This window comes from Colletotrichum lupini, chromosome 2 (assembly GCF_023278565.1).
Source record: "Colletotrichum lupini chromosome 2, complete sequence".
NCBI classification, from domain to species: domain Eukaryota; kingdom Fungi; phylum Ascomycota; class Sordariomycetes; order Glomerellales; family Glomerellaceae; genus Colletotrichum; species Colletotrichum lupini.
The window spans coordinates 6781650-6809436 of record NC_064675.1 but is presented as its reverse complement, the minus strand read 5'-3'; the positions used below and the strand labels follow the sequence as shown (position 1 = coordinate 6809436).

Below are 27787 nucleotides of genomic sequence, written 5' to 3'. Positions count from 1 at the left end.
CCCATACAATCACTTCCTCTTGGGTGTCGGTGAAGACTGTCCAAGCCCAAGACAAGAAGCAATCTTGAAGAAGACATCCGTGTTGTCGTACACACCCGCAAACGTCTCCTGGCAGGGCCCCATAGCGAAGACGGGCACATCAGTCAGGGAATGGACACCTGACGAAGATGACGTCGGGATGGTACCCGGAACGAAGAAACCATCCTCGCCATCTTCGGGGTTCGCAACGTATCCGTCCTCACCGCTCACCGCCACCCGACGGGGGCTCTCGTGCAGCTGGTAATTCTCATTCCGATCCGGGTTGGCACCGAACGCAGGCGCAATAGCGTACCGCGGGCTCCAGTTGGACGGGAAGTTAGGACCAGTACCGTACTCGATACCGTCTGGCCGGGAAACGGTATACTGTGACAAGCCAGACCGCTCATAAATGCCAATCGCGTCGCGCTTCTTGCGGTCCGTGTCCTGTGCGGCGAGGTACTTCGTATCAGCGACGCCAAAGACGTCGAAGCCGTGACCGTGGTCGGCCGTCACTACGATGAGCGTGTTCTCGAGCTCCCCTGCCTCGCTGAGCTTCTTCACCGTCGCGCGGATCGTGTCGTCGAATTCGAGGAGGTCGCCCAGGGCTCTGTCGTAGTCTAGCGCGTGCATCTGCTTATCGATCGAGGCGCCCTCGGACATGAGGAAGAAGCCCGTGTCGTTGCTGCGCTCGAGGAGGATATCGACGGCTTTGAGAGTCATGTCTTTCAGGCCTGGGAGATCGAGCGGCGCGGAGCCGTCTCCGGAGGGGTGGGTCTTGAGTGCGGCGATGTTGTCTTTGAAGATCTTCCTGTCGAGCCAGACGGGCAGGTGGGAGGTGGAAAAGACGCCGAGGGCCGGGGAATCGATGGGTGCTTCGCGAAGAGACGTGGCGTTCCAGCTGACGGAGTAGCCTTGCTTGCGGAATTCTTCGTAGTAGTCCTTGCTCTGGTACGAGGTTGCCCCGGGGAGGAAAGTCGAGGCACCGCCGCCGAAGTAGACGTCTGGGCCGGGGTGGCTGCTCCAAGAGTAGTTCGTCATGCCATTGAGGGCTTGATCGATGAGAGAGCCGGCGTTGGATCGAGATCTGCTGTGACCGGTCAATGCTGCTGGAGTGGCATCGTCGAGGGCAGCAGTTGTCACGGCGCCCCAAGCGGATCCCTATGAGGTGTCAGCTACCAAAGGAGAATCCGGATGCGTGAAATACGGCTTACCCATACGCGAACTACCATCTCTACAATCGTCTCGACCTTGGGGTCGTCAAAGTCATCTGCCGATGAGTCGGAGTACACACTACAATACGATTAACACTCGGTTTCTTTCGCAAAGACCTTGGTTCATGAACTCACCCCATGGAGTCCGATGTGCCTTTATGGCCAGAGTATAGCGCGGACGCAGAGTTGGCGCTGTCAGTGATGAAGCTGTCGACGGAATGTGTCTACTCTCATTTTAGCATTTGATCACGGTTCATCTCGCCTTCTTCCCTCCGCCAACGCAACTCACCATCTGATGCCCCAAGATAGGGAACTGGTCCATCTGCATCCTCGACTGATACTTTCCATTCACGCTCTTGTGACCCAACAAGCGTGCAGCCGTAATCATGTTCGTCGTCATACCGTCCCCGATGAACAAAATCACATTCTTGGCCTTCTTCTCCTCAGCAAGAGGACGAACAAGCCACTCCGTCAGGGTCTTCTTCGTGCCGTTGTAATAGTTCAACTCAACCGTGTAGTTCCCCGGCTCGTACAGTGACAAGTGACGGTAAGCCTTGGACGCCACATTCACCACAGACTTATTCCCCGCATCCTGCGCAAACAGATCCTCATACCACGAGAACGCCCACGTCTCCAGCTCAGGCTCCTTCTCGATCCCAAAGAAATCGACGACAGACTTGCCCTCGGGCTCGCTATTGCTCGCAATCGTGAGGGTGAACTCCGGGTCCGGCACGCCGTCGTTGAAGGCCTCGGTCCCGTTAACCGGCGCGTGGATCTCGACGCGGATGTCAAAGTTTTGGCCGGGGAGGAAATGGGCTTGGTCGGGCGGGAAAACGCATCCGAGGTCTGGGCAGGCGCCGAGGCGTTGGAAGGTTTGGGCGAGGGTGGCCAAGGGCGCGGACGCCAAGAGGACCAGGGCGAGGGCAGAGGCGGACATCGTGGAATGCTACGGAGCACAGTCCACGAGGCAAAGGGCCAAGATCGGATGACACTTGGGGTGAAGGTTGGATTGGCAATGGAGGCACATCTTTACTGAGAGGCGGGAGTTGTGGTGATATACACGAGCCAAGACATCGTGGGTGGTCGATTTAAACCTCCTCTTTCACGATCACGCGTCCAACTCAACATAGAAGGTCCAAGTACTTGCCGCGTAAAGTTCTTCCCACATTCCCGGGGCCGGCATGGAAGGACTTTGGGGAAGGGAAGAGCGTCAGCGGGGAGCCCGGTTCACTCATCACATTCACAGCAGCAAGAAAACCGAACTTATCACGAGGATTGAGATCGGCGTTGTCCGAAGAAGTGCTGACCGACCTCCCACGAGGTGGGGGAAGCCAAGCATCGATGGCAGAAGTGTTCTTGGCTTGCAGCTTCACTGCTGCGTACCCCGCTTCATTGTCGATTGCCCCTCACAGGCTAACGATAAGCACGCGACCTATTTCCTGGTCTGTCGGGGCCATTTGTGAGGGATCGGAGGTGATGTTGTAGAGTTGGCTGGTGTTGTTGGTGGTGAGTGGAGGTTGAACGCGCGGGGAATGTGATGCTTCCTTGCGCCGAGCTCGAAGATTCCCGGAATGGACTCTCGCAGGTAACAACGTTGGAGAAACGAATGCGGTGCAACTCTTTCGCTCACGATGACATATTGGGAAATACGTAACAATTGGGTAAATATACCCGGAACAATAAGATATAGCGAAGTAAGAAGCGAGAAGCCAGGCTTTACTTTCAATTCTGTGCTCAAAGGGCCCATAACACACGTCGAAACTCAATTCCTGGCGTCCCACGTGCTCACAGCTTTGGGGAAAAACAACAGTCTCACAGGCTGATGGCTGGGAGACTTCACACAGCTGAAAACCTTGAAGTGCCAAGAAGGGGTTCTTCGCAGCGATAACGCTATGCCCTGATTCATGCTCAACGTCCGCGATGCCAAGAAGAGCGCCGTTTGCCAAGCCTCTGATGTTTCTTATCCTGTGAATTCAACAAATAGCGCAATCAAAATTATTCGTTTTCCTTCCGTACGATGCGCAACCCGTAAGTTACCGAGGGAGCGGAACGTCCGGACTTGAGAGGTAAGCAAAGAATGTGATAGGACGGAAGGCCGCTCGATGTCAGGAGCACAATGACAAACGGCCTACTTGAACGCTGCAAATGTGTCTTCTGTGACAAACCCGACCATGGTCTTCAACCCAGTCCTCGCAGCATCCAAACAATCTCTCGCCAATGCCCCTTCGCCCAGTGCGGTGTAGGCCTCGGCCGACCATTTCAAAGCCCTTATGACCTCAAACGTCGTCACCGCCTGCGTGTCCTTATACATCCACAGCCTCCCCTCTCTCACCGGGTCGACGAAGCCAAAGTTGCGGAAAACCTCACTACTCCACTTGACGACCTTCTTCCATTGCTTCCTGGTGTGCCATACTTCCACGAGCCACATCGTCGGCCAGACGAGCATGAGGCGCGGTAATGAAAGGTCATCGTAGACCTCTTTCTCATGAAGATCAGAGAGCTTGTTTGCGAACCTCTCGACCTGTCGAATCATCGCGTCGGGGTAGAACTTGGTTGGACGCTTTCTCCTGATGAGGGCCTCGATCTCTGCAAGAACAGTATTCCTCTTCTGGTGCTGCTCCGTCGAGGACCCGGATTCACCGGCACAGAGGGCGCAGCTACAGACGAAACCCCAGCTGCGGCGGAATTGCGGCATTCGATGGAGGTACGCCGCCTTAGGAGGTAGGTAAATATGTGTAATCTCAGTGCCGGCAGGGATATCGACAGTAGCCGTGGCGATGAGGATGTCTCCGATGAAGGACCTGTTAGCATTGGGAAGGCACGCGTGGTTGGCATAGGCCGAATACACCCAGAGCCCGCGCGACATGCCCTGCTTCCACATGTTCCATTCTGAATTCGCGGCCTGCGCCGACACCTGGGCGCCACTGAAGCAATTCTTGCGGCGGATAGACTCGAGAAGGAAGACATCGATGACTGGTCTGCCGTCGACAAGTGTGCCTTCTTGGCCGGTGCGCTTGTAGGACCCTCCGTGAAGGTCTAGAACCTTCTTGTGAATTGTTGGGTTATCTGTGCACAACTCCACGAGCTGGGCGTATGCTGCAGCTGCGTTGTGTTCTGGATTGAATTCGTTAGGAACACTTGTTGCTCTCTCTGCGAATACCATCTCCCCGGCCTTGATGTTTTCTGTGGCGAAGAGGCCGCGCCCGTGGTGTGGTGAGTCTCTGACTTGGGTGCGTGCCAAAAAGCTTGCTCTGTCGATGTGGATATTCTTGGAAGTGACACTCGCTGTCATATCTGCGAGATCGTAGTTGCCTTTTTCTTCCTCGAGTCTTGCTTCGCATCTTTCGTATTCCTTCCGGATGTTGGCTGCCTCGGGTTTGAGTGCTAGAGCCGAGTCGAAGTGTAGCTTGCTAGTCTGGAAATCCGTGAGTTGGTAAGCCGCCTTGCCCGCAATGAAATGCGACTTCCAGTCTGAGGATGCCCCTCTCGAGGAGAGAGCGTCTGATAGTGCGCCGTCAAAACAATTAAGGGTAAGATTGATCCCCGCTCGTTTCAATAGAACATCAATCTGGAAGGAGGTGTCTTTCTCTGAGGCCAATTCTAGAGCTCTGGTGTAACTACAAAACTCGTATAAGCCCGTATTCAATTAAAAGAAAGGGTGGTTCATCTCACTTCGCCACTGCCAAAGGGAGATTCTTGGAGATAAAGGCTCGATCCCCAGCGGCCTTCCAGTCAGCGGCAGTCTCGAACTCTGGCACCGCCCTGAAAAGCTCTGGGATGAGCGCATCGTCTGGGCCTGGTCGAAGAAGCACAATATCTGAGGGGTGGTCAACACAAAGCATGAAGTCGTTGTCGCCGCTGAAACGATAATATGGTTCTTTCACGAGAACCATTGAGCCTTCCGGGATAGACTGCAAAATTGTAGAGTTGCCCTGATTGTAAAGAGCCATCTTATCAACGCTGCCATGTTGATCTTCGACGACGGTAATAGTCCCGGCTCCTGGGTAGGGCTGAACGATTGTCCTGAGGACGAGGTAATTTTCCTCGTGATGATTCTCTACCAAAAGCTCGTCAAGGCGCATCTAGACATGGGTAAGCGGATGCGATTCTGGCCGAATTGTCTCATGTCTGAGAGAACTACGTACCGGTGTGAGATCCGCCACAGACTTGACAGACGGCGGATATGACAGTGCCAACACGACCTTCTTCACCATTCGCGGCCCTGTTTGCTGCCCGGACTTTTGTTGCTGCTCAACATAGTTATTGTGCGTGCTGACGAGCACCTCTCTCGATATGCGCGTTGGAGGAGGCTTTCCAGAGTGAGCCTCGGCCTTCTGCAAAAACTCCAGAGAGACATCGGGATCAACATCGGTGAGAATTTCTTCAACGCCAATTTGGAGGTTAAAATCGATGGTGTTGAGTGTTGGGTGCGTGGATTTTGGGGTATCGGTGTTGCCATCGACGTCCCCATTGTGCGTTTGTTCTAAGCCCATGGTAGATATAGACGAGTTTCAGAATACTGAGGGTTCGCCTGTTGAGCTAGGTAGACTAAAATCCTTTTGAGGACCTTAGTAATTATTTCTTGAAGAGTCGTAGGCTCATGAGGTTTGAGAGAAGATATGCCGGATAAGAGCATGAGAAGGACAAGTCTGACTGAAACAGACCCTCATCAGCCTCGAATGCAGACAGAATCAGCCTTAAATGTATTGGTAGGAACCTAGATCCCAGAGGATACACTCACAAGCTACTTTCTGATTTAGGTGTCATCTTGACGGGCTCCGTTGGTCTCTGTTACCAATTGGGCCCGGCAATGCGGGAGCAAGCGCGATATGTCTTGGATACCGGACTCGATTCAGGCAAAGACTTATTATGGCACCAATGACAGACGGCCCCATAGCGTCTGGACTCGGTTTGCAGTTCCGGATACGCATGGTTTTCGGAGGGTGTGAGTCCGCATTTTCCCCAACATCATGGGTACGAATGGATAAGCGAGCCCAGATCTCGTTTGGAACCGCCTGCACCCTATTGGTAGTCAATAAAGCAAGTTAGGCCTTTCATTGGTAAATGCCTCTTTGAGTGAGCCGCAATGCAGAAATCAACTGTGCCTTATTGCCTGACGGATCGTGACCGGGGAACGAATCAATTACAGGAAGAGTCTTTCATTCAATCCCTTCACCTATCGTTGAGGGAATCTAGATACAAACGACACGATCAGCTTGTACAGTTGCAACATATTGGCAGCCACGATTTCTCGGCTCCACGCTTCCATATCGTCTCACACCAGTCTCGTCAAAGTATTTTCATGGCGCGCGGCAGACCCGTACCCACATGTTCGCACATCGTACGCCCACTGTTTCGAGAATATTCTCACAAGTATCGCACCTTCCATTAGAGAGAAAGCATCCGACGCGGATCGAGAATCTGTCCAACGTTCTTCTGCACTGCCTTAAAGCGCATATAGCCGCAGGATTCGCTTTCGAGGTGGTTGATGACCGCGGCGAGGGTGGTATACTCGCGACCGCAACGACGGTTCGGGCAGTGGTAGAGTTTCTGTTGATGAACGGGAGAGTTGAGATGCTGGTTGAGACCACTCAAAGACGAGAAGGCACGGTGACAGAGATAACACTCGTAAGCATCGATGTGTTCATTGTATGTTCGGTCGGTGGCGGTGTAGGTAGGAGATGCGTGCCACTGTAAAAGCTTCTTGCAGATGACTCCGTTGGGGTCGCGGGCGCGCACGGCCTGGTAGAGCTTATCGCGGTCCAGAGGGGCGTTGGGACAGGCACCCCGCTCAAGATGGTGGATAAGACCAGTTGCAGTGTTGCTTGTCTGCTTGCAGAAGGGGCACTGGATATCGCCGGTGCTGCGATGAACCCTAGAGTTCAAGTGCTAATCACGATGAGTTATGCTGTTGAAGACGAGAATGGATGAGATTGACTGACCTGCCGGATGTTGTTTTGGTTGTTAAAATAGCGGTCGCAAAGACCGCAGTAGTTGTGTTTCTCGGCCTCGTGGTCGCGGAGATCCTGCTCGTCGGAATACCAATCGTTACAATCGTTGCATTCATAGCTGGGGCGGCTATGATATTGGGGTGTATGTTCATAACCCCAATGGCCCAGTGCATCCATGTGTTGCTGGACTGCATGCTCGCTGCCAAAGCCGCGATTGCAGGTGTTGCACTCCCAGTAGTTGTACATCGCGATGCTGTCTCTGGTTACGACAACAAGGGACTCGACGTGTCTCTGTCTAGGTACCAGGAGAATTCGCGAAAGTTCGTCGGATCGGTGGAAGAATAGCTGTGAAGCTGGAGGTGAGTGATATCGATGAGCGATGTCGGAGATTATGGAAGGCTTGGGCTCGTCCTATCAGGGAAAGCACTCGCTTGGGACGGGGAAAAGAAGTGAGAGATTAGAGTAGTGCGCGCTGGTGAATTGAAGGAATGAACAAGGTGCTTTCTGCGTGAAGAAGTTGTAAAGTTGTGACGGGTTGACGTGTACTGAGGCGGGGAGGTTGGGTCGGAAGGGGAGATGCGCCCGTATGTCTGAGGTCAGGTAGTGCAGGAAGGAGCCGAAGTGAGGTGGGAAGGTGCGGACCGAGCGACCTTGGACCCTGAGGAAGGTGCGATACACTGGCGACTGCCGTGACTCCCTCGCGTTATTTCTTTCTATTCTTGGGGTTTACCTAAGCAAAAGATACTTTATCTCGTGATGCAGGGGTTATTACAGCCCCCGATGCCACACGACTTTGTGAGGTGCTGTCAATGTGTGTACGACACAGGGAAGAAGCTCACAGAAGCCAACTACTTTTAGGGTTAAAAGGACGAATCACTGATATCTGCCTCCTAGCTAGGGGTATGCTCCCTGCGTGATATATATACAAGCTGCTCCTTTGTTGCTTGTGTCCCTCTTGCTAGTTCTTACTAGCACCCTTCCGGAGGAGTCCTGACCGCTAAGCCCAAGCCATCGCCTTTCTAACACCTCATCTAGTTCTTCAGGCTCGACCTCGAGCAACTCATTATCTGCCCCGTCCAGGACGGATCTGCCGGCTCCATCCTCATAGAGTTGAGCCACGGGAGGATGCCCCTTCAGAGTCACCTCTCTGCAATTTGATCTTGCCTTCTTGTCTGGCTTCTTCAGTGCTGACCGTGGCAGTATCCCAATTCTAGTTCGTCAGTCCCTCCATCGCTTCGAGGATTGTTCGCTGTGAGGTTGTAAAAGCGAAAAGCCTGACATATCGGTTTTTTGTCTCCTCGGGATGCTTGAAGACTGCAGCGATTGGCTTGCCGATCCTTCCAATGCTCATAGCTGTGAAGGACTCGTTGCCTGAGTCGTAAATCGTGGCTGAGTGGTTCTTGAGGTCGAAGCCGAAATTGGGAATCAAGGCCATAGACTGAGACTTCCGTTAGGCACTGGAATCTCGTGAAAATAACATCGTACAATGCTCACCCGGTTTAGAAGAGGACCATTCCAGAATGAGGTTCAAGTGAACTTGTCGTCTTCTTTGGCCTTCTCCTCCAGAAGCGCTCGTGCTTGTGCCTTTTCCCTCAGGATAGCGCGGTTCTCCGGGACGTCGTTGGGCCCTTTGGGAGTTCCAAAGTCGCTTGGGATGAACGTCTTGACGCCGACCTTCGCAGTAGCATTGATCACATCAACCTGCCTGTCAGATACAGTATGGCCCAGGACACATAGCACGGCGTCTTGTCCTGTCAACGCTTGGTGTAGCGATTGTGTACCGGAGTCGGTGATGGCTATCTTCACCTGCGGTGGGAACGACTTTCACTCAGTTGAGTACCTAAGTGATAACCGTCATCTCAAAGTCGGCTTCTAGTACTGTTGTAAAAGGGTATTTGGAAGAGGACTTACGCCGAACACTGCAACTGTACTGATTTACGACATTGTTTGGTGGCTTATGCTGGCCATTCCTTTGTCCCAAGTTTCGGTCAGTAAAATGAGCAGAGATTAGATGTAAGACGAATCTGTGCCATCTTTTACAGTCGTAGGGGCTGAGCTGATTCTTAAACGCACTGCAGGAAACAACTGCCAGAACAGATAAGAGAGTTAACGTTACTAGATTCCCTATCCTGAATCGAGAACAGATTGATTTCTCAGCAAATCTTAACAGACAGTGTTGCAACACACTTTCGCGGTCCTGGGTGAACTTTATTTCTGGGTAGAAAGGAACTAAACCTGCGGACACATCTTTGCCGCCGGAGTAGCCCGTCCGTACGGATTCTATTTCGGACATGGAACGCCATTGTCCGTCTGCGGATGCCGCGTCCTTGACGAGATCCTCGCGCAAAGCCGATACATGATTCGTAGGCAATAACTTTGCTGCAATAACGTTTCTTCCTCGTCTTCCCAGGTTACAGCATGCAACTGTTGACTGATCTCAGATCTTTCTGTTGTTGACTGCTTTGTCAACAATGCTGGTTAAGAACCATAGCATCGGTAATCTTTCGCGGAAGAAGCGTTTAACCGATTACGAAGGTAGAATGCTGTCATTTCTCTAGGACTTGATACCTTTAGGAACTATCACTGGGAACAAGATTTTATAAGAGGTGAAGCTGATTTCCCATTTGTGAGACTTCAGTTATGCTGCCTGTAGGAAACCAACTCAGTGCATAAAGTACCTTATATCCCGACCATTGAAAAAACCACACTAGCCCACATTGAGGCATGTTCAAAATATAAGGAAGCTTGGGGTTGGCGGCGGGCTCTGCCAGCGCCACAAACAATTACAATCATTGTGGTAATTGTTAGGCAGTTGCTTCGCATGTAGTGCCCACGGGCTCAACAGCGTCACTGCAAGTGAAATCCTGATACGGAAAACGCCTTGCTGAATCTCAGTGATATAGATCGAATTATTCGAGCAGAGAGCGAAATTTGAACACCGACCATTGTAGACTGGGCATTTCTTGCAGTAAGCTTAATCGATACCTGATCTACTTACACATATGCCTGGCGAGACTCAGAGACTTCGCGATGAATGAAGCATGGTTTGAAGTATTAGACCGTGTATGTATCGGGAGAAGTGTTATACTTGAGTAAATACATTTGTAGAGGTATATTTGATCAACAACAATCACTTCTCAAATTTGGCAAAGCGAGGGAATTTTATCCATGGTTCAAAGTTTGTTTTAGAATTCTATTAGATGTAGTGCAATCTCGATAATCGCCAGTACCCAATAACTCCGTAGACGTATGCCGTAACATTGTCTTATTCTGCGGTGACGATGAAAGCTGCCGTAGCACATAGATATGCGATAGCGCTCTCAGTGTCGACACTAGAGTTGTCATCCTTCAACGACGGTAGGTGTCGAGTCTGAAGGGTACACCGTAATAATCCGGCAAGGCACAAGTCGACTTTGGCTCAAGTGCAAAGCAACTGACAGATCGTGGTCTGTCCGGCTCACTGGCAAGACAGAAAAGTCGCTTGTATCCGCCGTTGTTGGTGATGCTTAAGGCAGGAATGGTAAGAGACATGTCGCCAGGCGTCACTGTTGCGGTGTACTTTTTCGAGGCGCTGTCGAAGTTGACCGCTACGCTATATTCTTTGTCTTTATCGGTGGTGATCATGTCCGATTGGCATCGCGATTGTGCAACGGCAGCCAAGGGGAGGCTGAGGAGGAGGCCCAGGGTTGAGATAGTAGAGATATGCATTTTGGTTTGTCTGTAGAGTCTCGAGTGATGATGGGTAAGAGTTGACTGTAGTTGACTTGAGTGAATATTTTCAACTTCTCGTGAGTTATAAGTCGTCACTTGTCTAAATACTGATTCATCTTCCGCAACGGCTCCACATGTTCATGACCTTGTTGTACGGCAGTGTAGCCCCTGAGGTGTTTGGACTAATATGACTTGAACTCTATATTGATTAAAGTTCCTCGAAACGACGTTGATCAACACAGCGCAATGACGGCGTTCCTGGAACAAAATTCGACTGCCCACCAGCCGAACCAGAAAATCCATGATCAATGCCATTGGGACGAGTCATGGTGCCCACTGCGTATGTCAACGACTTGAACACTTCACGGCCCGCGGCATTCCGAAGTCATACAGGGGAGTCTTGGATCGCATCCGCCTCATTTAAATCGGGAGTGGGTACACCGGGTCGAGCGGCGGGCAGTTCACACGAGTCCTGGAACACCGCTCGGTCATTATATTGTCGCACTAGAACGACTCCTTGAATCACATTTCGCAACTCGCAACTCGCAGCACAATCAGTAAGTCAAAGCACCCAGTTATGGCCCCCCCCCCCTTTTGGGCCCCCCATTTACACCAATAGTACTACTTTTCACTATAGGTCTAATAAATCGGCTGCTCAGTAATAAACTTCAATATTTCATATTTAAATAGAAACTTATTTATATTTTAATAAAAAAAATACTATATTACGTAATACTACTTAATTAAGTAGTTTTATTAAGTTAAAGTTAAAGTTTTGAAAATGTTAGTGTTTATATATAAATTACTAGGCGACACTAACAGTTTAAAAGCTTAAATAACGTTTATAATTATAGTTGAAAAAGAAATATAAAACTATATTTATACTATTTATACTTATCCTTAATCAAATATATATCTTATACCCTACTTTTATTATATAATTACGTAATATATTCAGTTTTAAATTCTCCTATATAAAATTTACTATAAGGAATCTTTAACTTAGTATTACTAAGCTATAAAAAATTATAAAAGTATAAAAAAGCTATTTGTATATAGTTTCTATATATAATTCTAATATATTACAATTTTAGCTTCTAAAAGAAAATAACTCTTAAGTAATTTATATTCTAATTATTACCTCTTAACTATGTGTTTTTTGAAATTTATGTATTTGAAATAATTACGTAATACTAAGTTAGTATATATTACTAAAAGTATAATAATATAGAAGTATAGTTAAATGTATATATAAATTAATTTTAGTTATATTTTTATATACTAAGTAAAGCTAGTTATATGTATAGTATAAAGTAGTAGGTTTTGGTGTAGCCCCACCAAAACTAGGGGGGGCCATAACTGGGTGCTTTGACTTAGTTAGTGAGCACTGGAGCGTTGCATGGTTAGCATCGTTTCAGCGGATGGCTACATCAAAGACTTGTTATACCTTCAGCCGTGAAGATGTCTAGGTTTCTGGAACCAGGAGTTCGGTACCTTAGGTGGCAATATTTGCCGAGGCCCCGCCTCAACCAATTCAGTCTTGTGACAAAAATTTCGCCGCTTAGTTGAGCAAATTACTTTACACGTCGTCGCGTCAATTGGTTCCACCAAAGCATCTTTTTGGCTGACACGTCTATTTTTGCTGGGAAGGGCGATTGGCGGGTGAGGAACCAAACTCTAGAAGCGGGTTGAACTCGCAACTGCATCTGTTAGAATTTCAATCTAGTCACCGGGAATGGTCGGCCGATGAGCTGTGATTCCCATGTTCGATGTCTCTACGGACGTTTCCGGACATCTGGAGGCTCGAATACCTTCATGCCTAAAATGTCATTAAACGCTGCAGATCGATCGGATCGGTAGTACTTCTAGAACCCACGCATGGTCACGACACCAAACACGTCCGGATGAACCCAGCCACCATCGGTCGACATGTTGCTTCTGTCCCGCATCCGGAACCGAAAGTGGAGACAAAGGTTCCGGCTCCCGAGGAAAGCTCGCCCGGGGCGGTATGAACGCAAAGGCCTTTGCAATGTCTTGCATGCGGTCTTTCATGGTTTTCGTTCGAGATTGGTCATATTGTTCTTTTCTTCCAGTCTCCAGGAACGTGAGAGGGAAACGCTGGTGGCGATTGTCTATCCTGAGGACTGCTCAGAGGCGTCGAATGCTTCGAGACATGAGAGATCAAACGGGCCAACCGATGAAGGAATGTTGTTCTTCCTACCCATGGAGCTCACATGCAGTTGCATCCCCCTGAGTTTTTAATCAACCGCTGTGGCTTGATGGCACTAGGTACCTCGCTTAGCCCATTGGCTTACGCTATATTCAGTCGGCTTTCTCGCAGTCTCTGAGTAGCTATGATGGAATGGCACACACTCGCGTCAACTGTGTCATTCGCACAGGCAGCCAGGCATTGCCTGTGGCGTTGATAAAGATGCGTCCTGGGCGCGGATTGCTGCCTCCGCCTTTTAGCCGTCCCCCATCACCCTATAGGAATCTGTTCCTTCCATCCGTTGTCAGGCGTAGCGATGACGGTCTACGATTGCCATGATTGGGTCTTCCCCAAGCGACGGCACTGGTGTCAAACGCGATCCCTCATCCGGTGGCCGCGAAGACAAAAACGCATCCGTGTGTGGGCCCAGATCGACAGGCTAGATCCCCTCTAGCGAGCAGCAAGACGAACAATGAAATATCAAGCCACGACGAGCCTGGCCTTGCAAGAGGGCTGATGCTTCGATGCGGCCCCTGCATCTGCCGTGGTGCCCTCGATGCGAGCTTGGGAACGTAGCCCCTTCAATGGTTGAAGAGCTGGACAAACGGCGAGCTGTGGGGTTGGTCCGTCATCCATGCTTCTCCTCCTGTTGATCGCAGGAAACGTTCTTTAAATCATCCTTCTCTACCTTGTGTCTTGGCCTTGTTCCTGGATCCCTTGCTGTCAACGATTGTTGGTGGGAGGGACCCTGAAAGCTTCCGTCTCGTTCAACTTCCATTCGGACAGAGCCCTCCATTATGCATTCGTTTCGCGTGGTCTCTGTTCTGTTGGTAAGCCTTGGCGGCCTTGGGGTGGCTGCCAAGTCACTCAGCTTGGAAGGCATTCCCAGTTGCGCTGTAAGTCATGATTCCACATCACGAGTCTGCCAAGGACTCATCTGGCTGACTATCATTCACCCTAGATCACTTGCATGGTTAAAGCCCTTCCCTCGACAACCTGCTCCCCCACGGATCAAGCGTGCCTCTGCGTCGATTCCAAGTTCAACGCCGCGGTGCAGCCCTGTATTCAATCAACATGCACGATACAAGAGAGCCTGGGTGAGTCCGGGCGGAAATACATTTGTTCGTCAACGTGGCGAAGCTGACGGCGTAGTAGTCGTTACCAATGCAACATGGTCGAATTGTGGCTTCCCGTACAGTGACCAAACTTCCAACATTCATTTGATCAGTGGAGTCGTTACTGCCATCGGCATCATCTTCATCATGATGAGGATGGCTACCAAGATTGCAAAGCTCTCTGCCTGGGGCGCAGATGACACTGTGATTATCGTTGCTTTTGTGAGTGACTATCGTCCTCTCCTTGATTTTCTAGCTCTCTAATTGCCCCATAGGCGTTGTTCATTGGTTTCTTTGTGGAACTGTTCTATTGTGAGTTTGTCACGTAACAGGGATAGTAATCGCACCTCACAAAGTGCCCGTCACGTGCTAAATCACGTGTCTATCTCAGATATCGTATATATAGACCTTTTCCTTTTATCTATTTCCACTTTAATAGTTAAGCTACTTTTACTATACTCTATATACCCATTACTACGTACTATAACTTATAATAGTTATAAGCCTAGCTCCTATTCGCTATTATTATAATAATTAAGTACTATATTATTTATAAGTCGTATATTTTAAAAGCGAGAGGTAACCGTTCGAGTCTCTATATAGGTATAGTTTTTCTAACTAGTTTATTATTTATAGAGCTAAGGTATAGTATAAATACTAGGTTTTTTAACTAGTTTACTACTTATAAGGCTAAGGCTACTATTTATAGGGCTAAGGCGTAGTATAAACGTCTATTATATAGATAACGGCTCTAGGCGTCTGGGGGGTATATTACGAGATATAGATATAGTTAATACTACCCATATTAAGTGGGCCCGCTTTTTATAATAGTTATAAGCCCAGCTCTTAGTTAAGACCCCATACCACGATAACGCACTTATTAATACGATTCTTACGATCTCTTTAAAATAACCGACTTACTTATACCTACTTTAGCCTAAGCTAAATTAACTAGCTACGATAGTTAGATTAAATAGTTTAACGTACTTCGTACTATAAATAAGGGCGTCGGGGTCTAGAAATACGTCGACCTAGACGCTCTAGATTCTAACGCATTCTTCGACCCCTCTATAATACTTACTTCGCCCTTAAAATTTGGATAATTAGTTATAACCCGTAATAAAAAAGAACTACGAGCTTACTAAGCCCGTTATAAGGCGTTTAAGAACGACTAAAGAAACTAAGAAATCCTCTACTAATAGCTTCTAAATATAACTCTTAGTACGAACCTTTCGACTTCCTTAAGTATAAGTAATTTATAAAACTAAGCCGGGTTTCTTTTTACGAAGCTAGCTATACTACCTACTTTACGTAAATAAATCTATCTTTATACCGTACTTATAAAGAGGATCTATACGCTCGAGAGTATTTAAAAATAATAGGAGCTCGATACTAAATACGAGTAACTTATAGCTTATAAACGTAATACTATTAATACGTATATTAAAGTCCTCGCTTAGTAATTAATAAAATTAATTAACGCTATACTATACGAATACGTATTTTAAAAAGCTATTAAGAACGGCGCTAAGTTTAGTATATAGCGAATCGTTAAATATTTAAAATAAGAATTTACGCCCCCCGAACTAGTAATAAGGAATGCGGTTCGAGAGGAATATTAATAAGCCCTTAATAAAACGAGGACTAGAATTAACCCCTAACGTTAATATAAAGAGTAGTAGTCTACTTACCTCTAAGCTAAAACGTACGATATTTTAGAAATTAATAAAGAGATCGCCGTACTCGACTTCTTAGTTATAGTTAAGTCTAGACTTAACCTTATATAGGGCTAACGTATATATAAGACTTTTAGTAAATTAATAGCTTTTAGAACGTACACGAGGACCCTCGAGGAGATTACGTATATATTTAGCTTAGTAACTTAGGACGTATATATTAAACGACTTTTAGGTTAAAGAGGGGCTTACTCTACTTTTACTAAACGCTCTAACTTAGTTAATAACGTAAATAATAAGGGTAACGTTATATACCCTTATAATTACGTATACCCATAGCGCCCTACGGCGTACCGAAAATTAAAATAGGTACTTATAGGCCGAAATGCTAGTAAGTTACTAATATAAATACTAAGGAGCTATATAGAGGAAGTCCTCGCTACTATTAAATTAAGTAAATAGAAATTACTCTACGGTGAGCTTAAAAAAGCTAGTTAGCTAAGGAACGATAGAACCCCTAAAAAACCTAGGTTTTTAAAAAGATCCTCTAACTAACTTATAACGAGCTTATTAGTAAACTAGGACGAGGGCTACGTAGTCGCTATACTTATAAAGAGTTAGGACTTAGAAATAAACGTAATCTTTAGTATCCCTATAAGTAGCGCTTGCCCCCTTTCTTAGAGTATAATAATAAATAGCTATAAAGTAATATATTTAGTTAACGATAAGAGCCTATTTAAACCCGAGAGTTACGTACTATCGGGTAATAAAAACTATATTAAATTAGGAACTACTATACTATTTATTACCGTACGTAGTACTCATATTATAAAGGGCGTCCTAGACGGACCTAAAAAAAAGAGAACTTATAATCTAAAGCTCTAAAACGTCGCTTATATTAAAGGATTCTATATTAATATAGTCTTAAAGACTTTACTAAATAGAAGCGTACTTTAGTACTACGATTTAGATTATACTTTATAATAGGGAACGCTTTATAAGAGCACTATTAAAAAATAGCTTATCTAAAAGAACAATCTAGTCTTCTTCGAATATAAGCTCCTCTAATCCTATCCTTTTTCTATAAACCTTAAGCGTGTCCTATAGAGCCTAGCTAGTATTATATTACTAGTTAGCCGTAAAAAATTCCGTCGCTTATATTAACGTACCCGTAAGAGGTCTAATAACGCGCTCTTTTAATACCTTAAAATAGGTTATCTTAGACCTAATACTCTTTATTAATTATTATATAAGACTCGAGGTATGCGTATTAAACCTCTATTATAAATTAAGTATAAAGTATATATATTATCTAAAGCTAAAATAGTAGTTTTAAGAGGACTACCCTCGGAAAGAGCCTTACGGCCATAGTACCGTATATACTAAGATCTCTTCTACTTCGAACTATCTTTTAATAAACGATAATATATACTCATAGCTTCTAACGAATATAATAAGTAGCTTAGGGGGTTCCCTTTAAGGATAAAAATAGAAGAGGAAGTGCTTTTTATACTATAGAGCCTCGAGGTAGCGATTCGTCGTTAAAAAGGGACTCTAATCTACTTTTTTAAAAATAATAATAAGACTACTCTCCTAACCGTAAACGTTAGATACGTATATAAGACGTAGTATAGCGAGCTAGGAATTAAAATAGAACTTCTACTTTTATATATAAAAGAACCCGTAGGTAACGCTAAAAGAGTAAGTTAACTCGTAATTACTAAAGCTCGTAAAATATGCCTTTTTACGAACCTCTTTACGAATCTATAGGACGAAATAGTACTAGCGGCAATTTTTATTTATAATATTACCCTACGGGAGGCTAATAAAGGAGATTCGCTTATTATAATAGAAATTAATTAATAAAAGCGGTATTAACGCTAGTAATAGACGGGTTACTAAGTATAGGATTTTAAACCGGTTACCCCGTATCTTAGTAGCCTTTATATATATAGCTACTAAGTATACCCTTTTTATAAGGATCGTAAGAGGGGTATACGTTAGAAAGAGTTTAAAATACTTTCCCGCGGGTATATAAAATACCTAGTTAGATATATATTAAAAACGCATAACTTATATAGGGTCTAAGTACCCGCGCTTAAGTAAGTATTTATTATAAAGAATATTAAGTTTAATAAAGAAGTCTTTTATAATCCCGCACACGAGGAATAAGCTATCGTAAGCGAGTAAGCAAATTTAGTAATTTAAGAAATATAAGAACTCTTTAATACTAATAATAAGTTAGTTCGAGCACTTAGGGAAGTAAATCTAAACTTCGGAAATACTAATACTTAAGATAACTCTATAGTTAAGGATAGTATTATTATTAGATTTTTAACTATTTAGGACGCTAAGTAACCGATAGACGTATTCTAGGGTGCGGTAAATAAGGCTAAAGAGGCTAATATAGTCTTATTATTATTATTAACCCCTAAAATAACCCCCTTACGCGAGCTTAGGAATAGGGGTAAAAAAGGGGATATAATAACCGGGTTATAAACGGCTCTGCGCAATTTATAATCCTCTTTACGAGCGCTTATATATACTATAGAGGTTCTCGAGCCTTTAATTTCTAATAGCTCTTAATAAAACGCTAAAGTACGTAGTAAATAAGGTACTAATTATAAAAAAGTAATTCTTAATGCTAAAGTCGACGTTAGTAAGGAACCCTTATAATAAACCTCTACTATTATATAAGAACAGAGCTTATAAGAACTGCCTTATTAAGTATTAAGTAAAGCTCCGTTAGGTCCTAGATATTTAAACCGGGCCCGCAGACCTCTATAACGCTTTAATAATAATATCTTCGCGACGCTCTTATATTCGAATATAGGAGATAGCGATTACTATAACCGTCTTTAGGACTGCTTTTTCTCTACTTTTATACTTAATTAGTAAAAAGCTATAGAGGAAAGTAGTATAGGATATATAATACTCTATTAAGTAGTAAAAGGAGCAGTTTATAAGACTTACTTAGAGCGCTCTAGAGGAGTTTAGAAACTACGACTTACTAAAGTTAACTTCTAGAGCTTACTAAAGAAGTTTAGTAATATTAAATATCTCTTACCGTAACTATAGAAGTTACTTAGGGATACTATAGACGTAAAAATAAAAAAGCTAAGGGATATTAGTATATAAAAAGAGGTTGACCGTAATCCTAAATAAGGGATCCTACTTCTATTAAAGTAGGTATATATTTATAAGTATAACGTTAATAACGAGGTTAGCGAGGTAAAAGTACGTATATATATAAGGGGGGATATATAACTACTTAACCCCTTATAAAATACGTACGCTTCGACGCTCGCTACAAAGGCTTTTAAGCTTATAATAATAATAGCTACCTAATTTAACCTTAAGGCAGACTATTATAATACTATTAACGCATTCCTTAACGCGCCTCTTAAGAGCGAGAAGCTAATAATTATTAAATTCCTAGAGGGATATAAGGTTACTAATAAAGTAAGTAAACTCTAACGCGCTCTATATAGCCTCCGAGACTTATTAATTCTCTAGTTCTAAACTTTTACCTCTATACTCCGTAGTATAAATATAATATATAGTTACGAAGAGATTTATATCTACTAAACTATAGATAAGAAGGTAATATTAGTATTCTACGTTAATAACTTTATTATTTTATATTATTAAGATAACTAAAAGGCGGCTTAGGGGATCGTCGACGGTATAAAAGAATATATTAACTTTAAAAAGAATAGACTAATTAATTACTTCCTCGGAGTACGGATTTTATAAGACCGTACTACTCGTAAGGTTTACCTTATTTACGACGTATATATCGAGCGAGTTACTAAACGCTTCGACCTTATAAATTTACTATATCTAGCTACCCCTCTTCTTTAAGAAGAGTTTAAACTAAACGAGGGGTAGGTAATAAAGGAGGAAATAAAGAGCTACTAAGAGAAGGTTAGGAGTATGCTTTATATAGCTATTATAATTAGACTAGACGTCGCCTTTACTTACTCGTAATTATTACGGTTCCTAACTAACCTAAGCGTAACTTATATTAAAGTAATTAACTACTATATCCAATATCTCTATATAATAAAATATCTTACGCTTTACTACGGTAGTATACCGAGTACGTAATTATTACTTCTAGCTAGAGATACTAGCTTCGTAAATAACGAGGTAATACGACGATTATCTTAGGGATATATAATATTCCTTTTTAGCGGCCTAATTTAATAGAAATTAGTACGCTAGGTAATAGTTACGACGTTAATTACTAAAGCTAAGCTTCTTTACTTTAAGGAAACTATAAAAGAGACCATAGCTCTAAAGCGCCTTTTTAAAAACATTACCCTTAACCTAGGAGAAGTATAGTTAGTTAACTACGATAATTAATAAACGATTCGACTCGTCGTAGGGGAAGGAGAAAGAATAGTTACTTAACTTCGCTATATCGATATATAGAATATATAACTAAGATAAGAGCACGCTAGAGGTAGCTTTGAGATTACTTATATATTAATAAAAGATATACTAACAAATAGACTTACTAAAAACCTTTTACGAGCTAAGTTCGAATATTTCCGCACACTTCTTAACCTTTATAATACGTAAGAAGCTATTATAAATAGCTAAAATAGTTAAAAATAATTAATTTAGGCTATGCTTAGAAAAACTTAATATTTAAAAATAGATAATAAACGGAACTTAGAGTACGGCCCGGAGGCCTAAAATAAATAAAATAACCTTATCCCGCAGGGTATATATATATAAAAATAAGACCCGGGCTTATGCTTATTATTTAAACTCCTAGTTTACGAAGTACGCGATTATTAAAAATATAGTATTATTAAAAAAAAGGGTTAGTATGCGCGCTAAGAAACGCATTTTATATATTTCGAAGTTTATAAAACTAAGAATAGCGGGGGTAGCGGGGGGCGCGGGAGCTAGAATAACCGTTAGGTTAACGACTTAAAATATAAAAGCGGGCGGCGTAATAAGAAGTTAGTTATAAATAACTATAATAAGTATAAGAGAGGACCGGGGGCGCGCGTTAAAAAAGTCCTTTATATAAAAGCTAATATAGTTCTCGTATATCCTTTAGTTATTATATATTTAGTAGATAATACTATAGAGCTTAGTAATATCTTACTAAAACTATAATTAGAAGTGCGCTTTTTAATAATAAAAAAGGATAATATACTTATAAGAGAGGGAGCGCTACTTATAATAACCTTAGTAAGGGCCTAGGCTATTAGCTATAAAACGACTAGTATATTAATATACCCTTTAGCCGAACGGCCGTTAAAATAGTACGCATACTAGCTACTACTTTTTATAAAATAACGACTATTATCCTTAGTATTAGTATACTAGAGGGCTATTTTAAAATAGGGTAAGTACTAGATCTCCCGTTCCTTAGGAGCCTCTCCCTTAAGCTTTTTAAGGACTAAGTATACGTTAAATAGGCTTAGAATAATAAAGAGAACTATACTTATTATAGGGGGTACCTTAGCCTCTTAGCGTTCTTTTTTACTTCTTATTACCTTTTTAAAAAGAGCTAGCCTTATATTTTTTAGACTTTAGAATAATATTAAATATAAACTTTTAAAATAATAAGTATATAATATACCCTTTTTAAAAGGCTTATTATCTAAACTAATCTTATCCTTATTCTTAGACTCCGAGGGGGGGATAAGTAAAAGCCCGTTAGAGCTCTTATTATTATTATTTACTTTATTATCGCCCTTATTACGGCTACTAAGGAGAGCTTCGAACTTAATAAAGTTCTTAGTATTTTAATTAATAGCCTTAATATCCTCCTAGCTAGGGAGGGAGAGCTTAGTAACTAGGCCTTAGTAAGTAAGTAAGAGGTCGTAAGGGGGGGTAACGACTTAGAGGGGCTCGTTAGTATTATTACCTATCTAAACTCTTAATAAACTATATAATATATATATAAAAAATATTATAAAAATTGCGCAAAACTTATTATTACTTCCGGATATATTAAATATTTATATTTAGAATAAAATTAATAAACGATTTAACGGCGTAGGCGCGCGCGCGTAGTAAACGGGGGTACTTATAATAACTACGAGAGGTTAAAAAAAAGAAGAAAAATAATAGCTAGGCGACGCTATAAGAATTTAAATATACACAAGGTAGCTAAGTAGCCTGGCCCTTAGTAATTTATATACTAAAAATAATAAAATACGCGCTATTCTAAGTTAGGATTTTATTTATTTTAGATAAAGGGATATATTTATAATAAACGCGGTCTAAAAGATACGTATCCCTTATACTTATTTTTCCTTTATTTATATTCGACTAAATTAAGCTTTTATAAGGGCATTTAGAGATTCTATCTTAGGCATAATAGCTCCCTAGCGGTAGTAATTAGGGGGTATATTACGTAATAGGGATAGTAATCGCACCTTACAAAGTGCCCGTCACGTACTAAATTACGTATCTATCTTAGATATTATATATATAGACCTTTTCTTTTTATCTATTTCTATTTTAATAATTAAGCTACTTTTACTATACTCCGTATGCCCATTACTATGTACTATAACTCGTAATAATTATAAACTTAGCTCCTATTTATTATTATTATAATAGTTAAGTACCGTATTATCTATAGGTCGTATACTCTAAAAGCGAGAGGTAACCGTTCGAGTCTTTATATAAGTATAGTTTTTCTAATTAGTCTACTACTTACGGGGCTAAAGTATAGTATAAATACTAGGTTTTCTAACTAGTCTACTACTTATAGGGCTAAGGCTACTATTTATAAGGCTAAAGCGTAGTATAGACGTTTATTATATAGATAACGGCTCTAGGCGTCTAGGGGGTGTGTTACGAGATATGGATGTGGTTAATGCTGCCCATATTGAGTGGGCCCGCTTTTTGTGACAGAGTTCGTTGCCATCAGAGAGAGTCATTGGGTGCTTGGGAATTAACACCACATTTTCAGTCGTGAAGGCAGGACTTGGCAAAGACATTTGGACTTTACATGACTATGAGATTACCTATTTTCTCAAGGTAAGTACGACCAACTTCTCGGACTGCGTTTTACAGCATACTAAGCATGTCACAGCTCCTCTTTGTTCTCGAGTTCTTCTACATCATCGGCCTAGCCGTCGTTAAAGCGTCCATCCTCTTCTTCTTCTTGAAGATCTTCCCCAACCGAGGTTTCCGCCGCATCTTGTGGCTCATGCAGATCCTCAACATGCTCGTGGTGCTATCCTACGTGGTTCTATGCTTCGCGCAATGCCAGCCGTTCTCGCATTTCTGGAATGGATGGGATGGTGCGCACGAAGGCCACTGCGTCGACTTAAACAGGATCGGATTGAGCCACGTCTCACTCAACATCACTCTCGATATCATCATGCTTATTTTGACGATCACTCAGATCTACAAGCTTCAGCTTAACAGGAAGAAGAAGATTGGTGTCATGGCTATGTTCTTGGTCGGTGTCTTGTAAGTTCGACCCCTGCATGCCACCCCCATTGTGCATCGTCGATTAACACTAGTTGAAGCCTCACTATCGTCAGCATCCTGCGTATCAAGACACTCATCGCATTCGCAACCTCGCTCAACACTACCGCTGACTCAGTGGCTGTCGTTCTCTGGGCCTACGTAGAGCTTGGGGTTGGCATTGTGGTCGCGTGTATGCCCAACGTCTGGCAACTGCTAAAGACTTTGCCGTCTAAGGTGATTCAGTTGTCGACGACGCTTGCTTCCAACATGAGTCACTCAGGCACTCGCACTCGGCCCAGTTCTCAAATCTTCCTCGACAAGCGGAGTCCGACCAAGCAGTCGTTCACAGAGAGCTCATCGATTCAGGTTGCTTCGGCATCGTCACCGTCAGTCTCAATTCATTGAGATTGTTCTTTACTGCTGAACAGGGTACTAGATGCTGCCATGTTCTGAAATTCACGTTGAAAATTTTTTGTGTTCAGAAGTAATTTAACGGTGGCACATATTGATGCTTGGACACGATATCCGGCAAGGACGTGGCGTAGCTTGCCTGTGATCAATAGGCCAAGACAAATCTCTTCATGGTACTGTGTTCACAACTTCACCATTGCAAGAAAATATGAGCGATGGTGTGAAGTGTGCTTGTAGCCAGTACAAGCACATGTGATGTCCGCCCCGCGTCGTCACTTCAAATATCACATGAAGTGACATGGGTCTTGGACGTTCCATCAGATGTTGAAGAAGCTCTGTGTTGCGTCGTCGACGTTAAAGTGGACCAGGGATGAGTGCTAAAAGTCCCATATGAAGTGCTGGCGACATGTCCGCGCACTTAGTTGCGTGCCTTACCACCCTAAATCATGTGTTGGGCAGAATCGATTGTCCAATCATCAAGTTCAATTGAAAGTTCATCAGCTTGTAATTTCTATCCACGTGTATTGATGTTCATCGAGTCAGGGATGTGGGAGTCATCTCATCGCGATGCTGCGTTAGCGACCGGGATGAGATCATGCAGTGAACCCGATTGATCGCCGGTAGCCCCGTGCCGTGAGTCAACCAGCTCGTTGGGTTTCTCTAAGACGAATGGAATGAATGGAACAAGAACTTACTTGGTAGTATTCGGGACCACCTTTCAGTTTCACCAGTTCATCTATGTAGTGTGAATCATCTTCCATGCTGTGAACTATTCGCTGGGGTTATCTTATTGTGGTCTCTTCAGAACCCAACTTGTCAAGGCACGCAAACTTTGGAGGCAAACCTCCGCGCTGATGACTGCCCCTGGTCTCGGCTACCCACTGCCCACCGTAGCCACTGATAGCCGCCTTGCCAATTTTCGGACTTCGTTGGGAATAAGTGTCTCGGGAGCTTCTAGAAACAAGGCAAGAAACATGCGGCATGAGATCCATCGCCTCTTCTAGTCCATGTGCGAGTCTTAGGAAAGGCAGGCATGTACCAGGGCAATGGGAAGTTGAAGCACTACGCAGCATCTCACGTCGTGTCACTTGTCAGCCTGCCAGGTAACACAGCACGCGCTGCGCCCTCATCATCGCCAAGCATGACTCACTTCTCATCAGCCACTTAGTCCCCAATCAGCGGCCGTTGCAACCCACCATCAGGACCCTTGAACATCCCCAAGTTGGACTAATACTAAGCTTTCGGGAGCGTTCTGCAGGCCGGCTACAGGGATGAGCGAAGGCGCCCACGCGTTACAGCCTACGCCAGGCCCAACTCACCCGTCGGAGGCCAACATTATCAGTTTCGCCTCACAACATCGAGGTAATCTGTCTAGATGTACTTATATCTCTGCTGTTCATCGACATTGCATCTGTCTCATACTACAACCATCATCTTCGACCGGTCTCAAGTCACCGCGCGCACCTTTGCGTCAGACCCCTTGTCGACTTGCTCTACCTCTTTTCTACGCCCTTCCTAGGACACATCTCCCTTCCGGTCCTAACTTACACCACCCGCCACACGCAAACTCCAACCAGAAACAGCCCCCGTATATATAGCCACCTTCTGCCCAGCATGGGTCTAAGACTTCACAGCAGTAGCAGCGATGCCCTAGATCTAGATCTCAGTCAGCGGTACCTGCCCCCCGGCCCCTCGCAGGTCAGCAGGCCGCGCCCCCGCGCCCACTACAACGGCGCCTACTTCCACCCCGACGGCTCCATCGCCTTGCACCGAGAGCTCGCCGATCAGAAGCTTCCTCTCCTCGACCTCGTCCTCACCGCAAACCACCAGAAACGGGCCCGTCAGCACCGACAGACACGTCGGGGCCAGACTCACCGCTCTACACGGCAATGGCGCACTGACGAGGCGGCCGAGGGCCGCAACCTGGCCTCTAGTGGCCACAAACTCCCGGGCGAGCACCGTCGGACGCCGTCCCTGGAGAGACAAGAAGCCTTCCGGGATCCTCGCACAACGAAAGCCCGGCTCTACCCGGAAGACGCCCCCGACATCAAAGAGCTGTATCGGCTGGGTCTTCTCTACGACGATGAGCATATCCGTGGTCCTGCTTTCGGTCTCGATATCATTAATCACCATTCAGAGCCTGAGTACGCCATGCGCCCTGCCAAGCGGGCGCGCAAGTCCAAACCCCAGCAGATCTCATACGACGATGATGTGCAGCTCGCCCTCGACCTATCTCTAGCCGAACTCGGCCGAGATGAATCTTTCGCGCAATTTCTTTGCTCCCCAGAACTAGACGAGCTCCCTTCGGGCGATGAGTCCGACAGCAGCAGCACGTATAGCGCACGACTCGCGCCCCTGCAGTTCGTTTCCGAGCTCTTGGGGTCGCCAGATTATTTTAGCGATAACACGCCTGAGCTGACAACTGATTCCGCCTCTGATTCTTCTGTTTCTTTCAATTATTCTTCTGATGAGGAGCCAACCTCCGCTGAGACCCGTGGAACTTTGACGACAGGGACCAAATCTGATAAAATTACTGCCCAGAAGCTTGATAGTCCCTGGACGATGTCGGGTGACGGCTCGTAGCAAGTCCTAACAAGGATCCCCGCGCGCCACTCGGAACTCGACTGCGATTTCTTTGGCAAAGCGCTCGTGCCCCCGGAGTGGACTCGCCCTCATTTAGCCCGGCATCACCGGGATCGATGCACGTGGGTTGGTTCCAGGTCTCTGCATTCTGTTGCAATTCAGGAGTTATGGTAGGACAGCTGTGTGCTCGTGTAAAAATGACACTGAGCTCGCTGTCTTTGATCTTTTCATTTTTTGTCTGTATCTTCCCACCGCACAGCATAGCATTCAGCCACTTGTCGATTCTGAATAAAATCAAATTTTCAACCCTTACCTCTTGCAGTGACTCCTTCTATGCCCCCCACTTCAATGAGTAGATTTTGACAGACGTGCCCCTATTCCCGTATACAGCTTTCACACCAAACACTGATGGAAGCCTACTCAACCCACGCCATGGTATTCAGAACTCAGCAGAAAAGGAGAGTAAGGTTCCGGGGTAATAATTACTCAGCACATAGGATGATAATGAAGCTCGGGGTATCTATAGACACCGAGATTCAAAGATGATACTTAACTAAGCTCTGCGGAATTACGGGGGCGGTTCGAGACTGACGTCACCGTGCGCTGGGCGTGACGCTCGCGATGTAGTAGTCGAGGTCGCCGAAAGCACGAAGGTTTACTCAGGGACCGAATTGACCGAATAATGATCCTAACGCTGGGAGAAATTCTACTGGCGTGTACAATGCCTCAAAAGGCCCATGTCGCCTAGGTGTTGCCTATTCGGTGCATGACGAGAGTCATGTAACGTCTTTCCGAGGTTTAGCTAAAAGCTTAGCATAAGTGTAAATATATGAAGCTAGTCCTAATACCCTCTGGTTAACGCTGTCCAGAACTCCGTATTTGACTAATTTTCAGGAGGTAGAAAATTCGTAAAGGCAACCTTGCACAATACAAGTTCAGACACGAGGCGACGGCTTCCTTGCGAAAACAAAGATACTTTGCGTATTCTTGGGTACAGGAAAGACCACCACGGCTCTCTTAGCAAAAGACTTGTAAGGCTCCTGTTCTATCACAATCGCCAAATACTCGGAGAGCCTCATGAGATCCATCATATAGCCAAAAGTTCTTCAGCAGCGTTGAAAGTTTATTCTATGCAGGGGATCCGAGTACAGTCGGTCTAGAGATGGCTAGAACGTAGTCATGCGGTCGCCATTAGCTTCCACCGGGTCTCTGTAAATGAGCAAGACGACATTTGGTTTTCACAGGCTTCACGAGATTGTCTATGGAGCAACATAGTCAAACTCTAAGAAGTTGCTCTGTCTCCAGGCGAAAATACCCTGTTCCACCAAGCTGCGCACCTAACCTCCTCGCTTTCGGGCCCCCGGCAAAAAGACCTATCAACTCCACCCAAGTCTCGAGATAGCTTCAAACTGTAAGGTAAGTCATGGAGCTGTCCACTTGCATGAGT

The 27787-nt window shown here is 44.9% G+C and overlaps 7 protein-coding genes across 7 annotated transcripts; 4 read left to right on the top strand and 3 right to left on the bottom strand.

The window, feature by feature from the left end:
- Positions 1–9: 9 nt before the first annotated feature.
- CLUP02_04386 (alkaline phosphatase) lies at positions 10–8615 on the bottom strand (the record flags this gene model as incomplete). Its single annotated transcript, XM_049283399.1, has 23 exons — positions 10–1176; positions 1230–1308; positions 1365–1453; positions 1519–2175; positions 2263–2328; positions 2396–2589; positions 2657–2854; positions 2950–3194; positions 3256–3327; positions 3362–4846; positions 4902–5311; positions 5375–5712; positions 5894–5946; positions 6003–6251; positions 6330–6385; positions 6439–6503; positions 6558–6579; positions 6660–7118; positions 7172–7591; positions 7619–7857; positions 7953–7983; positions 8150–8359; positions 8460–8615. The coding sequence occupies 23 exons, from the start codon at positions 8613–8615 to the stop codon at positions 10–12; spliced, it is 6960 nt and encodes a 2319-aa protein (XP_049140542.1).
- A 92-nt stretch (positions 8616–8707) lies between these two features.
- Positions 8708–10223, bottom strand: CLUP02_04385 (uncharacterized protein; the record flags this gene model as incomplete). Its single annotated transcript, XM_049283398.1, has 5 exons — positions 8708–8976; positions 9092–9265; positions 9368–9604; positions 9968–10132; positions 10205–10223. 5 exons carry the CDS (start codon positions 10221–10223, stop codon positions 8708–8710), a joined length of 864 nt encoding a protein of 287 aa, XP_049140541.1.
- A 222-nt stretch (positions 10224–10445) lies between these two features.
- Positions 10446–11206, bottom strand: CLUP02_04384 (uncharacterized protein; the record flags this gene model as incomplete). Its single annotated transcript, XM_049283397.1, has 3 exons — positions 10446–10526; positions 10619–10898; positions 11037–11206. The coding sequence occupies 3 exons, from the start codon at positions 11204–11206 to the stop codon at positions 10446–10448; spliced, it is 531 nt and encodes a 176-aa protein (XP_049140540.1).
- A 2691-nt stretch (positions 11207–13897) lies between these two features.
- CLUP02_04383 (uncharacterized protein) lies at positions 13898–14544 on the top strand (the record flags this gene model as incomplete). Its single annotated transcript, XM_049283396.1, has 4 exons — positions 13898–13996; positions 14062–14197; positions 14256–14437; positions 14491–14544. 4 exons carry the CDS (start codon positions 13898–13900, stop codon positions 14542–14544), a joined length of 471 nt encoding a protein of 156 aa, XP_049140539.1.
- Positions 14545–14923: 379 nt separating this feature from the next.
- CLUP02_04382 (uncharacterized protein) lies at positions 14924–15043 on the top strand (the record flags this gene model as incomplete). Its single annotated transcript, XM_049283395.1, has 1 exon — positions 14924–15043. A coding segment is annotated over one exon (120 nt), but the record flags the coding sequence as incomplete, so codon positions are not given.
- Positions 15044–22954: 7911 nt separating this feature from the next.
- CLUP02_04381 (uncharacterized protein) lies at positions 22955–23751 on the top strand (the record flags this gene model as incomplete). Its single annotated transcript, XM_049283394.1, has 2 exons — positions 22955–23346; positions 23406–23751. 2 exons carry the CDS (start codon positions 22955–22957, stop codon positions 23749–23751), a joined length of 738 nt encoding a protein of 245 aa, XP_049140537.1.
- Positions 23752–25371: 1620 nt separating this feature from the next.
- Positions 25372–26340, top strand: CLUP02_04380 (uncharacterized protein; the record flags this gene model as incomplete). The annotated part of the gene is made up of 1 exon (XM_049283393.1): positions 25372–26340. One exon carries the CDS (start codon positions 25372–25374, stop codon positions 26338–26340), a length of 969 nt encoding a protein of 322 aa, XP_049140536.1.
- Positions 26341–27787: the final 1447 nt, after the last annotated feature.